Source organism: Osmerus eperlanus, chromosome 2 (genome assembly GCF_963692335.1).
Source record: "Osmerus eperlanus chromosome 2, fOsmEpe2.1, whole genome shotgun sequence".
Lineage (NCBI taxonomy): Eukaryota > Metazoa > Chordata > Actinopteri > Osmeriformes > Osmeridae > Osmerus > Osmerus eperlanus.
The window spans coordinates 6,038,353-6,052,004 of record NC_085019.1 but is presented as its reverse complement, the minus strand read 5'-3'; the positions used below and the strand labels follow the sequence as shown (position 1 = coordinate 6,052,004).

General features: G+C 42.4%; 1 protein-coding gene across 7 annotated transcripts; it reads left to right on the top strand.

Moving 5' to 3' along the window:
- The first annotated feature begins 3,230 nt into the window (after positions 1-3,230).
- Positions 3,231-12,523, top strand: LOC134009079 (histone acetyltransferase KAT7). Of its 7 annotated transcripts, none has more exons than XM_062448802.1 (15): positions 3,231-3,406; positions 4,592-4,739; positions 5,408-5,590; positions 5,778-6,017; positions 6,117-6,199; positions 6,322-6,381; positions 6,520-6,618; positions 7,095-7,205; positions 7,809-8,000; positions 8,155-8,244; positions 8,518-8,658; positions 8,767-8,860; positions 9,104-9,250; positions 10,600-10,706; positions 10,811-12,523. In XM_062448802.1, the coding sequence occupies exons 1-15, from the start codon at positions 3,392-3,394 to the stop codon at positions 10,907-10,909; spliced, it is 1,809 nt and encodes a 602-aa protein (XP_062304786.1). In that variant the 5' UTR covers positions 3,231-3,391; the 3' UTR covers positions 10,910-12,523. The 7 variants fall into 7 exon arrangements, with proteins under 7 accessions (XP_062304786.1, XP_062304777.1, XP_062304761.1 ...); XM_062448793.1 differs by having other exon boundaries at positions 6,322-6,399; XM_062448777.1 differs by having other exon boundaries at positions 6,295-6,381.
- Positions 12,524-13,652: the final 1,129 nt, after the last annotated feature.

Here is a 13,652-nt window from a genome sequence, read left to right as displayed (position 1 = left end):
GATGACCGACCTCTCTCCGGTAGGCAGACTCGTTGCCGTTGCTGATGAGACCTATCATGGTGGAGTCGTCTGCATACTTGATGGTCTTGACAGACGGGTCACCAGAGGAGCAGTCGTTGGTGTACAGGGAGAAGAGCAGGGGGGACAGCACACAACCCTGGGAGGCACTGGTGTTAACTGTGCGGGGCTGTGACAGATGCGGGCCCAGCCTGACATACTGTCTCCTGTTGGTGAGAACATCTGTAATCCATAAGCAGGTGAGGGGATGGATGTTCAGATGGGTCAGTTTGCAATGGAGGAGGTCGGGAATGATGGTGTTAAAGGCAGAACTATAATCCACAAACAGGACCCTTGCATAGGTGTTCCGATTGTCCAGGTGTTGTAGAATATAGTGAAGGGCTATGTTGATTGCATCGTCTACTGAGCGGTTGGGTCTGTATGCAAATTGGAGGAGGTCCATGAGGTGGTCAGTGGATGCTTTGAGATAGGAGAGGACCAAGCGTTCAAATACTTTCATGACTACAGAGGTGAGGGCGACCGGTCTGTAGTCATTCAAGCAGGTGACCTTTGGCTTTTTCGGCACTGGAATGATGACAGCAGATTTGAAGCATACAGGAACACGGCATAAATTAAGAGACTGGTTAAAAATGTCCGTAAACACTGGAGCCAGCTCGCTGGCACAGTGCTCGAGGGTAGCAGGTGACACCATGTCCGGCCCACACGCTTTCCTGGTGTTCTGACCTTTTAAGAGCCTCCGAACCTCATGCTCAGTGATGACCAGTGGAGCAGGTGAGGTGGTGGCAGGGAGGGTAGACGGCGGGGATGGAGGGGGGGAACCCACGCGGTGCTTCAAACCTTGTGCAGAACACATTGAACTGGTCTCGTAGATAATTCTCTGTGGTAGTTCTCTGTGGTAAGGAGTGTAGGAGATGCAATCCAGTGGGGTACCTAATGATGGTAATACTGTAAATTGTGCAAAAAAAATGAGAGAAAGATAGCAAAAAAGGAGGGGTGGGAATATTTTGGGACCTCACGATTTGATTCAAATCGATTCTTGGGGTCACAAATCGATAAAAAATCGATTCACGATTTTTTGCGATTTGTAATCAAAACTAGAGAGGGTACAATTTCTGGGGAAATTGTAGGGTGTGCTTGCTTTCGTCGGTTGCACAGGGGTCCGTTTTTGAATGACATTTTTACAACTGATATGTATATTTTATATAAAAATGCATACTTATTATTTATAAAGATTACATAGATTTAAAAGCTTCTTTTTTGCTGCTCATTTACAACTGAAAATACGAGTGAAGTGTAGAATGAAATAGATGTCTTCTCATTTCCCCTGCAAGAGGCAGCCTCATGTTGAATCAAAACGAATAAATATGGCAGACCGGTCTAAAAATTGACCTAATCTCTATGACTTAAAAGTAATTTTAAGTTTTTCCCTTCTCATGATATTTTCAGGCATTTAGCCTACTCATTGCATTCATTCATTAATAAAGAACCCCCTTTGAAGATTATTCTACGACGTTACCCGGCAGTAGAAGATGGAATCGCGATTCAAACAGTACCAATCTGCTAACTGAAAATATGCCCCCCCAAAACGTAAATAAGCTTGACATTTAGTGGAAAATCGCTCATTCATAAAAAGCTCACTGGTAGCGATCATTGTCAGTAACAACGCCAAGTGCGATATAGCCCTGTGTGGAGAAGCTGCCCCGGTAAATTGTACTACTACAGTACTGTACAGTACTAGACTACTACTGTGTTCGTCTTGGTAGCGATTGCGTTGGTTGAATTGGATTTAACGTTCCGTTGTACGGTTTAGGCTGAAATTAATTATTTTCATGAACAGATGGACAACGTTTAGGCTGTGGCAATGAAGTTCAGGTTAGTAGTTAGATAGACTTTTGATTTAAGTAAGGGGAGTGCCGAACATGTTCTGTTGCCGTTTGACTTTCTAAACAGCTGTGTAGATGTTTTTGTAGTGTCTCGTGTAGGCTACAGCGTTGCAGTGAGCTACACTGGTTTGAAACGACAGGTAATGATAATTTCACCCACAAATCGTTTACTTGTAATCTAATGTCATAATAAATCCTACAACGAAAACGTAATTGTGAGGAATGTTTATTTTAACGATTGAAAACAGATGCATCATAGACCACTGTTATGTGTTGCCCGGGCAACAGAGGCTAATGTCATGATGCTAATACTTCAGTGAAATAGTAAACTACTGTTTCCGAAAGTAGATGTACTTCCTTAATAATATCATCTTATACTGTACATTACACATCACAATTGTGTGTCATATCACAAAGTAAAATTAGTAAATAGTTATCACCCTGGCCTCTTTGCTTGTGGCGTTTCTGCAGCTGCCTTGCAGTAAAGTAGTTAGCTTAGCTATCTCCCAGAAGTTAACGAGCTGCTAAACTAATGTTCTGCTAGAGGTAGTCACGCGAGTTTTCGTGACGTTAGTGACGTAGTGACGTTAGTAACGTCAGTGACTGTGGCTAGCAAATTAGCCACCGTTAGCTTCACTTTTCGCCACAAAAACTTAACCTAAGCCTAAACCATGCAACGGAACGTAAATCCCAATACAAGCAACTCAATCGGTACCAAGACGAAACTTTTGACACCTAGGTTGTCTATGTAGGCCAAATATTGACTTTTAGGGGGGCAAAAAGAATAATAAAAATAATAATATATATGTGAGAGAACAAAGGTTGTGCCCTTGCCGAAGGCAAAGCACACCCAATTAGTCTACAACATGGTTAGAGGTCTGCAGGTTCTGAGATGTACTTCTTTCTGTGAGAATTGGTGAGGCTTTCGTGGAATAAATAGAAGGGCTTTTTGACACATCACATACTGTACGCACATATTCATCACAGTCAACTGACATATTTACAGTGAACATACAACCACGACAGGAAAAAAGTACATCCCATTTCAAACCTATATGCATGATCCAATACTGGCATCTAGTGGTCAAATTGTAACGTGTGGTTGGGGGCTTGGTTTAATTGTGGCTGTATATTTTCATCTTACATTTTGTATAATTTTTCTTACAAAATGAGAGACTCAGATATTAATAAATATATATTAATACAAAGTATCTTTACTTTGGTATACAATTGTGCACTGTTGTGTGCTAATACTATCCTGAGGGGGGCGGGGTTTTCAGAATGCAGTCAGTAGCTAACGTTTACAAACGTTTGTCTTTTTGAACGCAACCCGGAAGTGCAGACAAGGAAAGATTGTTGCGCATAGTTGGCCCCTTCGGAACGATTTTTAAAGCTAATTTATTAAATACGCATTTCTCTACTGTGTATATTTTCACTGCTACTATCGGTGGGATACAATCTTGTAAAAGAAACTCCTGCTGAAGGGAGACATGCCTCGGAGAAAGGTAAGTGATGTCAGCTAGCTGGCTGGCTAGTGTACTGGTAATTACGTCAAAATTATTATTGCTAGCTACATAGGGGGCATAACGTTAGATAAATAGTAGACTAGAAATAAATTAGATCAAACGATCTTGCTTTTAGTCCAATGCATTGGCCACCGACTGTGCAAATCCGTTCATCTTAAATGCAGTGCAATGCAATGAATGTGCAAACTTTGCAATTTAATGTTTACTTGCATGATAACCATTTCAGTTGGGCGTTTCTTGCTCTTGATGCAATGAAGCATCTTTGCAGTGAGTGTTTAAAACAAGCTAGCATAATGTTTTGGCGTGAATAGTTGTTCTTAACTGGTTGCCTTTATCTACATTTGTTTGGAGATCTGTATATGCATGCACTGGGCAGCAGCATTTGCACGAGCTAAATGACAGCTAGCTAGCCAGGCAAGGATGGAACAGTTTGTTCCTTTGCGAGGAGGAGGAGCCGTTTCCAAAATGATATGATTGGATTGAACCAGAACCAACGTTGTGCCCGTTGGTTGAATATTTGGACGTCCTACGTCCTTCATTTACGATTGGTTTAGGGTGTGCTCAAGCGCATAAGCATTTTTGCATGTTGTATAACTTTTTTTTCAATAAACAATCGTGGGGTTCCTTGTTTATTTTGGTAGTGTGGGTAAATAATATGGAAGTGGTAGCGGAGCACCGTTGAACAATTTAAAATGCAACGAGCATCCCCATTAAAATAGCAATACACACGAATTCGTTAAAAGTAAGTTAACCTACTCTTTGTAAGGATTCATTGAAAGAGGTCCCTGTCTAGTTTTGTCGTGCTTTAATAATAAGAATCTGTTTTCAGTCAAGAATGATACTTTTAGACTATTTTGAGACCAGAGTAGGCTTCTGTAGTGTTTAAATCTGTCCTTTTCAAACATGGTATTTGTACTGTTTGATTATATCATCTTGGCCATATAGTGAACTCCGTCACATTTTTGGTGAGTTGATATCCGGTGCAGTAAACATGGGATAATCTTTGATCCTATAGTCGTATAGTGTGTGCTATTTTAAATTACGCAATATGTATGAATTGTTATTATTTTAATATGGATATATTGCATGTTGTAAACTGTTCATTAATTCACTTCTACTTTGCATAATGTCTTCCTCGTGTCCATCTTTGTGTTGTGTTCTAAGAGGAACGCTGGGAGCAGTTCCGATGGAACGGAAGATTCGGACTTTTCTGCGGATCTCGAGCACACGGACAGTTCGGAGAACGACGCTCACAGGCGGAGGAACACGCGCCTCACCCGAGCTTCGTTGCGACTCAGTCAAAGCTCACAAGGTATTGTCTTTTTAAGGAATCAAACAGAATAATGTAGTAGATGCTATGATCTCTGGTTAAGTCACCGAACCATATCTGACTATAATGGTCATGAGCCAGTGTAGGCCCCATTGCTTTTCTATCCTGCTTATATATAGGCTACCAAAGCAGATAAAAGCAGTGATTCCTACACTCAAGTCCAATTTGAGATCAGTAAAAAAAAAAAAAGATAAAAACTTCTGTATTATATTCAAATGTTCTGTCCATTGACAGTATATAGAAAAGGTAGGGGGTTAAATCTTTTTCTTTAGACAATAGCCATTGTCTGTGTGCAGTAGACATTCATAAACTGTGAATAGGAACAGACTGAGCCATCCCCCATGACCCTTTAATATGTCTCGCTAATGCAGTTCCATAAGAGAGTGACAGTTTAGGGGATGCATACAGTTGTGGCAGCAATAAATTGTGTTTTTTGGGTGCCTTTTGTTTCTTAGAGAACAGAATGTAACAACATTCTAAATTGTGTTATCAGTTCATTTATAGTATACTGTGGCAGAGGGTTCAGGGAGCATTGAGTCTTCAATCAACAGAGCTGTCAATAAGAGCCTATCATAAATCATTTAGGACCCTTGGGGGGAGGGGAATGGGTAGGGCTGCCTGAAGACTCCTGTTTAAAAATGTGTTTTTAGATTCCAGCCCTGCCCAGCGAAGCCCACCAACAACCTTGGGCCCAGAGGAGGTGGTGGTCTTTTCTGCCCGCAGAGTGACCCGTAGCCAGCAAGGGGCATCGGTCGCGCCCAAGAAATACCCCCTGCGCCAGAATCGCTCCTCTGGGTCGGACACGGAGCTGCCTGGGGATCTGACAGAGAGGGGTAGGAGGCTGGAGGGAGGAGGGAGGAGGAGGGTGGAAAGAGGCTGCATGGTCCCTCTGCTGTCAGTTATCTGCATATGCACCATGTTGCCTATCCTGACGCTCTTTTGAATTACTGTAACCATTGCTGGTGGGGTTTGTATTGTACAGTGGTTTGTTAACGTTGTCTCTCCTCATTGGCTCCACAGACCAGAAGCAGGGTGTGGACCAGGACGAGTCTCCACCCCGTACGCCCACAGGCAACGCCCCCTCGTCTGAGTCGGACATCGACATTTCCAGCCCCAACGTCTCTAACGACGAGAACCTGGCGAAGGAGCTGTCACTCAAAGACTCTGGTAGCGACCTCTCCCATAGGCCCAAGCGGCGGCGCTTTCACGAGAGCTACAATTTCAACATGAAGTGTCCCACACCAGGATGCAACTCCCTGGGTATGGGATCGGAACCATCGTCCACCCACAATTCTACATTGCCCTACACGCCTAGTCACTTGTCTGTCTTGACTCTTCTTCTCTTGCTCCGTCTCTCAGGCCATTTGACAGGGAAACACGAGAGACATTTCTCCATCTCTGGCTGCCCTCTGTACCATAACCTCTCTGCCGACGAATGTAAGGTAAAGACACGCACTTCAGGGTCCAGAGGGAGCAGCAAAGGGATCGATTGGTTGAAGTTGTTGTGTGTTTCGGTAAACGGCATGTATCTTACCAGGTGAGGGCTACTTCTCGTGACAAACAGGGGGAGGAGAGGACTCTGTCACACAGACAGGATGAGAATAGACACTCCACACGCCACCAGGTACAGATCAAAGCCAATGTAAATCATCCTTTTCTAGTGGCACCCACTCTTCAGCATGAACCAAATACGACTTGGGTCAGTCATTCAGACAGCCATAGCATAAATGGTGACGATGTATTTCCGCTTTCCGTGCTCAAGGCTCCGACCGATCGCCAGCTGAGGTACAAGGAGAAGGTGACGGAGCTGAGGAAGAAGAGGAACTCTGGCCCTCTCAAGGAGCAGAAGGAGAAGTACCTGGTGAGTGAGTGGAGGGACCTTGTGACCCCAACTCGGGAGGGAAACCTTGGACCAAAGAGTCTTTGTAGTTCAGTCAAGATAATCACGTATTAGATTTGAGCATTTATTGATACCATGACATGGACATAGGTTTAATTTTGGCGGAGTGGATAATCTAAGGGAACATAATCCCCCTGACGGATAGAACATACAGACAGCAAGGGGGAGAAGGGGATGGTGGAGGGCGGCAGAAGCACTGATCATAAACAACCGGGGTGAGTGTGTGCGTATCCGCGCAGCCTTTCGAGGCCGTCTTATCGGACGTGGCCCAATGGGCTCGCGCTGGCTAACACACGTGTGGTAGTGAGCAGTTGACGCGCGCCGCCCGATTGCCCTGCCTGAACTAGCTTTGCTCATGTAGTACATTTACATTGCACTGCAGTCTTGGAAGAGGTTGTATTGGAGGTACAATCTGTCCTCTTCTCCGCTGTTGCCAGGACCACCGTCAGATCCATGGGAGCCAGCGTGAGCCCCTCTTGGAGAACATCACTAGTGATTACGACCTGGAGCTCTTTCGAAAAGCCCAGGCACGTGCTTCGGATGATCTTGTAAGAGAGAAAACTCATCACCTTTCCTCCCACCTTCTCCTCCTGCTCCCTGTCCCTCCGCCTCAGTCTTTTCTGACTGTATGGACTCCATATGTATGGACAGCCAAAGGGGACACCCAGACAACTCTCTTTCAGCACTCTCACGGTGGGGCAGTGCATTCTGGGTAAACTGGCCATCCACCAAAGGTGCTGCTAGCCAGTGAGGAGTTTATTGGAAATGTATGTCCCCCATAGTGTTCAAGCATTCAAACAAACTGTTCAATTGCAGTCTATTTTAAGGAACTTGAGTTCTCATTTGGGTGGTAATTCATTGTCCCCGCACTCTCTCCTTCCTCTCCATTCACCCTTTCAGACTTCAGTTGTGTCTCGTCATCCTTTTTCTCACAACTTTCAGTTTTTAGATGGGCTTTCTCTATCCTTCCTACACAAATTCCAAAAACAAACTATTTAGCTTTCGAACCCCCCCCCCCCCCCATGTAACTTTTGGTCATTCCTTTCTCTTTTCCTTCTCGTCCAAATCCCCCCTCCACTGTGTCTCTCTTGTCCACCCACCCACCCCCCCCCTCCCCCCCTCCCGACCCCCCCTGTTCTGGTCTCGTGCAGGAGAAGCTGCGTCTGCAGGGTCAGGTGACGGAGGGCAGCAACATGATCAAGACCATAGTGTTTGGTCGCTACGAGCTGGACACCTGGTACCACTCGCCCTACCCAGAGGAGTACGCCCGCCTGGGCCGCCTCTACATGTGTGAGTTCTGCCTCAAGTACATGAAGAGCCAGACCATCCTGCGCAGACACATGGTAAGACAAACCACCGTTGTCAACTTGGTGTTTCCTTTTGTGTTTCGAATGCTTTTTGTGTGTTCCTCGGAGACGGCTACGTTAAAATGACACTTGTCTGTAGTGCCATTTTGATGGGAGCAGTGGATACATCCTCTAGTCTGCTCTTGTCTAGGCCAAGTGTGTATGGAAACATCCTCCCGGAGATGAGATCTACCGCAAGAACAACATCTCTGTCTTCGAGGTTGACGGAAAGAAGAACAAGGTGAGAGAGTGCCCTCACTTCCTGGGTCCTCTCAAACCACTCTGTTAGAACTGTGCACTTATTGTCCTTGATTACTTACTCTGCACATTAAGAGCACCTAACTTTGGGCAAAAGTTCCTGCTAAATGATCGGTTAACTGTTAAACGTTAACCGAACAACACATAGGTCTCCTATCTCATCAGCTCAGGCATGAGCCACTGTTGACTTAGAAAATCAAACTAGTTTTGTATAACAAAACTACTGTTCTGATTGACCTGACCGTTATCTTTCCAGATCTACTGCCAAAACCTGTGTCTTCTGGCCAAACTGTTCCTGGACCACAAGACTCTGTACTATGACGTCGAGCCGTTTCTATTCTATGTGATGACAGAGGCCGACAACACTGGGTGTCACCTGGTTGGATACTTCTCTAAGGTGAGGACGGGCCTTTCATGTGAAACCATTGTTTTCAAGCATAGGCAAAATCCCATTCCAAAAAGACAGAAATGGCGGTATGAATTGAATTCTGTCTTTGCCATGCAGGAGAAGAACTCGTTCCTGAACTACAACGTGTCTTGTATCCTCACCATGCCTCAGTATATGCGACAAGGCTATGGCAAGATGCTCATCGACTTCAGTGAGTACCGGCTGAAGAGTAACACTGCTCAGATGCTGGGTCATGGTAGTGTGTCTTACCTTGTTATTGTAGTTAGGTTTATTGAGCCTCTACCTGGGCTTATTCAGATTTCCCTCTGCCAGTGGTGTCTGCTCAGTGTTTTTTTAATTGATCTGGTCTCTCTTCACCTGATGTCCAAACTCAAACTTGGTCTCTCTAACCCTGTATCTGGTCTGTTCAACCTTGTACTGGGTCTCCATTCAGGCTACCTGCTGTCAAAGGTTGAGGAGAAAGTTGGCTCTCCAGAGCGTCCCCTGTCTGACCTTGGCCTCATCAGCTACCGTAGCTATTGGAAGGAAGTGCTGCTGCGCTACCTCAACAACTTCCAGGGCAAGGAGATCTCCATCAAAGGTCAGCTGGATGTTCCACCCCGTATTAGTTTTTAATTGTACATGTTTTTCTTGATGTTTTCGTGTTGTCTCAATTGCTGTGGACCATACTCTTGCCACTATATATACATAGTTGTTTGTCAAAATGAATTGCCAGAATTGTAGTTTAACAAGCCAGCTGTTCAGAAGTCAATGTAAGGCTTGTTTACTATGCTATTTTGTGCAGAACCGGCACATTATGGCCAGACTCACAGACAGTCATTGGTCTGACATGGTTTGTCTCAGATAGCAAGATGGTACTGCTGATAGGAGCAAAGTGTGCTTGTTTGCTGTGTGCATATTGGTTCACCAGTTGTCATATTGTAGGCTTTATTAAGCAAACATGCAACAGCAAGTTTAGAGGTTTCAAAAAAATTAGCTTGACGCCTAAGATATACTTTTTCCTATATGTATTGCTGTCAGAGAAGTACTCCCTCTGCCAAACCCAACTCCCCCTAAAATCTCCCCAATGTCCCAAGTTAGACAGGGCCCTGAGGTTTTTAAGGGCTGTTCCAAAGTCATGGAAAAACAACATTTTAGACTCTGTGGCCAAACGCTGATGTGGAAACCCCAATGGTCACCTCCTAGCACCTTACAGACAAGGCATGCTGAAATAAGCACAATATTGTTTTATGCTATAATTTGTATACTAGAAGGAGGAAAGAATGAGGCTAACCAACTGACTCTTGTCAACAATTCAGTAACGTTTAATCTTAATAAAACATGATCATTTTGCTGACAGAGATGTGGATCTGGCTATTCTCAGTCCTCAGAATATTTTGAGGTAAACAGTTTTCAGTTGCTGTTTGGGCAAATATTGCAGAATTTCACCCATATGGTAGTGAGGAGAACATGGGGATTTAAAACTTTATTTTTTACCCCCTTATACCTCTGAAGGGGCTTGATGTGCCTGTGATTATGTAATAGTGTATTAATGGAATTATGAGTGATGTTGATTTGAGGTCAGTGACAAGATGAGGGTTTAGACCCTCAGTGTCACAGGGTTTAGATTAAATTAGTCATTACAGTGATCACTATATGCATCTCAAAAGACACTGGTGACCCACTGAAAGGACGTCTTAATGAGTGTAATGTACTTTATGTGCTCTAATGAAAGCGGAGGAAATGAAAGATGGTATCTGGCCTTGGTGATTTCTAATTCGGTTTTAGCCGATGACTAATCTAGACATAAGTAGACATTGGCCGTGTAGTAGACGTTGACAGTGATCTAATCTACTTTTCAAACTAATCAAAACACAAAACTGTCAAATTGTAATCTTCTCATCAAGTTTTGTCTGATGTTCTGAATCTGATCCTCATTTTCCAACCTAGAGATCAGTCAGGAGACAGCGGTCAACCCAGTAGACATCGTCAGCACTCTGCAGTCTCTCCAGATGCTAAAGTACTGGAAGGGAAAGCATCTAGTTTTAAAGAGACAGGTAGACACATACACACACACAACATTTGACCAATAATTCACTAGTGCCATCACTTGGGGAATAACCGATAGCTTAATTATTAAGACACCACTGTTATCCTCCAGGACCTTATTGATGACTGGAAAGCCAAGGAGACCAAGCGAGGCAGCAGCAAAACCATCGATCCCTCAGCCTTAAAATGGACGCCACCGAAAGGGACATAGATTGGCCCACTGTTCTCCGTGCTCCTCACAACACTCTCACTGTAACTTCCCAGACACTCCAGACCAGAGCCTGGAGTTCCCCCTCACATCAGGATGGCCTATTTCACAAACCTGCTCTTCATCCCTCACTATAATGTTACTTTAGAGTTAGTAATTTACAATGATTGTTTGGTGTAAATTAGGATAAAAGGATATACGTTCTCAACGAAAGCTTATAATGCTTTACAGTCACTTTAGTTTCAGTACTCTTAAAGGTAGGTACATCCTGATAGTGAGCTGATTGGATCCATACCTGTGCTATCCATTGCGCAAGAACCGCTCCATAGAACAGTGTTACCATGGTGAACCAGTTAATAGGCATGTAGCTATCTATAGCTGCCAGTGGACATTACATTCTTCCACTTTTAGAGTGATGTCAGCAGGACAGGAGTTCCCTGGATGAAATCGTCATTCTGTGCAGATAGCGAAGGGAACCTTGTACCTTACCGACTCACCCTTTGTTTACACTTTCCGCAACTTTTCTTTCCTCTTTTTTGGGGTCTACCTCGTACATTTTACCACTGTTTTAACTCCTTCGGTTTAAGGCCAGTTTTATACTTGTTTCAATATTTGTTTTATATAAATATATTTACATGAGCCAAGGTCAAACAAGTTGCTTTGTTTGGATATATTTAAGTGATAAAGATGATATGATTCATGTTCGGCAAGACAAAGTTTACTAAATAGACACAGGACTGGATCCCGAGCTATACTGAAAATATTTGAAAAGTATTTAATATTGTAAGATGACATTATTTGTGCAGTTTAACGGAGGAACAGACAAACAGGCACACAAGAGAATAAGCAATATTGTAAAAAATAATTATTTCAGTTTTATGTTCATACAAATTAATTCAAATGGGTGTATAAAAAGTACTACGTGCATAAAAAAAGTAGTGATACTGATTCTATTAACTATTTCCAGTAAATGGTTTGTGATACAGTAGCCTATAGATTAAAATGATATTTTTTACATATATTAATGGATATGTATTGCCTTTATTTTGTAGTGCTTTATGTACATCCATGAATGTTGTATGCCACAAGGCCGTATGGCTTACACATCCTTGTGGTAACTGAAGATAATGCCTTTACAGATCACTTTGTCTAAATTTGCCATTCATAACACTAAGCTATTGGCAACTGTTGAGACCCTTCACTACCGCATACATTTCTCATCTTTTATTTCCTGTGACTTCCATCTCCACCCAACCTCTTGGCCACTGCCTTTTATATTTGACTTATTTGCCTTCCATTGTGCTCTATAGCCTGTTCTTTCTCAATGCTTCCTTGTGTACCATTGGCAGCTATAGGTACCCACTACAGATTTGTATGTGTTTAATCTGGTGGAATATGGAATAGCACCTTCCTCCAGTGTTCTATGAAAAAATAGGAATTCTATTCATTCTATAAGCTAACAAAGGACAATTAGACCACTGTAACCTACCTACACACAGTGAGTACTGGTATATCTATATGAATGATGTAGTAGTGCAACACCCATATAATGTTCTGTTGTCCAGCTGCTTTTGTACTTGCTTCCTCTGTCCAATAAATACGAAGGGTGGAAAATAATTGAAGGTCTGATCGTCCTCAGTGTTGTTTAGTGTTGTCTGTCTCTATGTAACATGAGGTGTGAATAAATGTTTAGAATCAGATCCAATAAAATGAAAAGGGAAACAGTAAATATTTTATACGATCGTTTTATTAAGGGATTAGGTATCATAAATGCATGTAGCCTTGAGAAACTGACAGACAGGCTGAGTTAAGTTTTCCGGACTTTCCTGAATAATAAACAAGTGGCACAAAGACATTTTTATTAAATCAACCAAATTATATCTAACAGTATTTTAAAGAATGTTTTTTGTTCTGAAATGAGAAACAGCCAACTCATTCTGCCCCAGCCTAATCAAATAAAATTGGACAATTGTTTACTACATACTTACACACAGCATTGTTCAATACATGATGCATATTTCCCAAATACAGCAGTATGTTAAAACACAAAATACATCTAGAATAAAAAGTTAGTTAACCTAATGTAATCTAGTTGAAACAACCCTGATGCAGTTTCCAACAAGAGTATTCACATACATTTTTATTTGCCAACTAAACTTACATGCCTCGTTACCCCATGTATATATGTATATATTGGTCAATCGATGCCTTAGTTGAACTCAATGTTTGACCCAGAATTACAGTTGATGAATAATATTTTCTAATAGAACTGCTTGTCCCACTCTTCTTCCATCTCTGCAAGTAGATACAACATTTAAAGATGAACAAACATTTTCCTGAGAACATTTTAATCAAATTAATATCCTTTGATATATTACATATGCTAAATGCTTCCCCCCACCTCCACTTAAACTCCTTCTTCCCATGAGTCCTACGAACATCTCTCCTTTATTTCCTTTGTGAAAAAAACGAGGTGAATGAAAGACAATTATGTTCAAATACAAATTCATTTAAGCAGTAAAATTATCATATTTATATCCGTTGAATTAGTATATTTATAAATACATACTTTTCTTATCCAGTAGCACGGGTTGAGAGTCTTCTAAAATCAGATTTGAAAACAAAATCATCATAATACAGTTTAATAACTGTAAAATGCACGCAATAATAACACTTTACGTAAAAAGAAATTCCCAGACAAAAATGTTATCTTACCTGAACTTCGCCCCATAAGTCCGTGGAACTG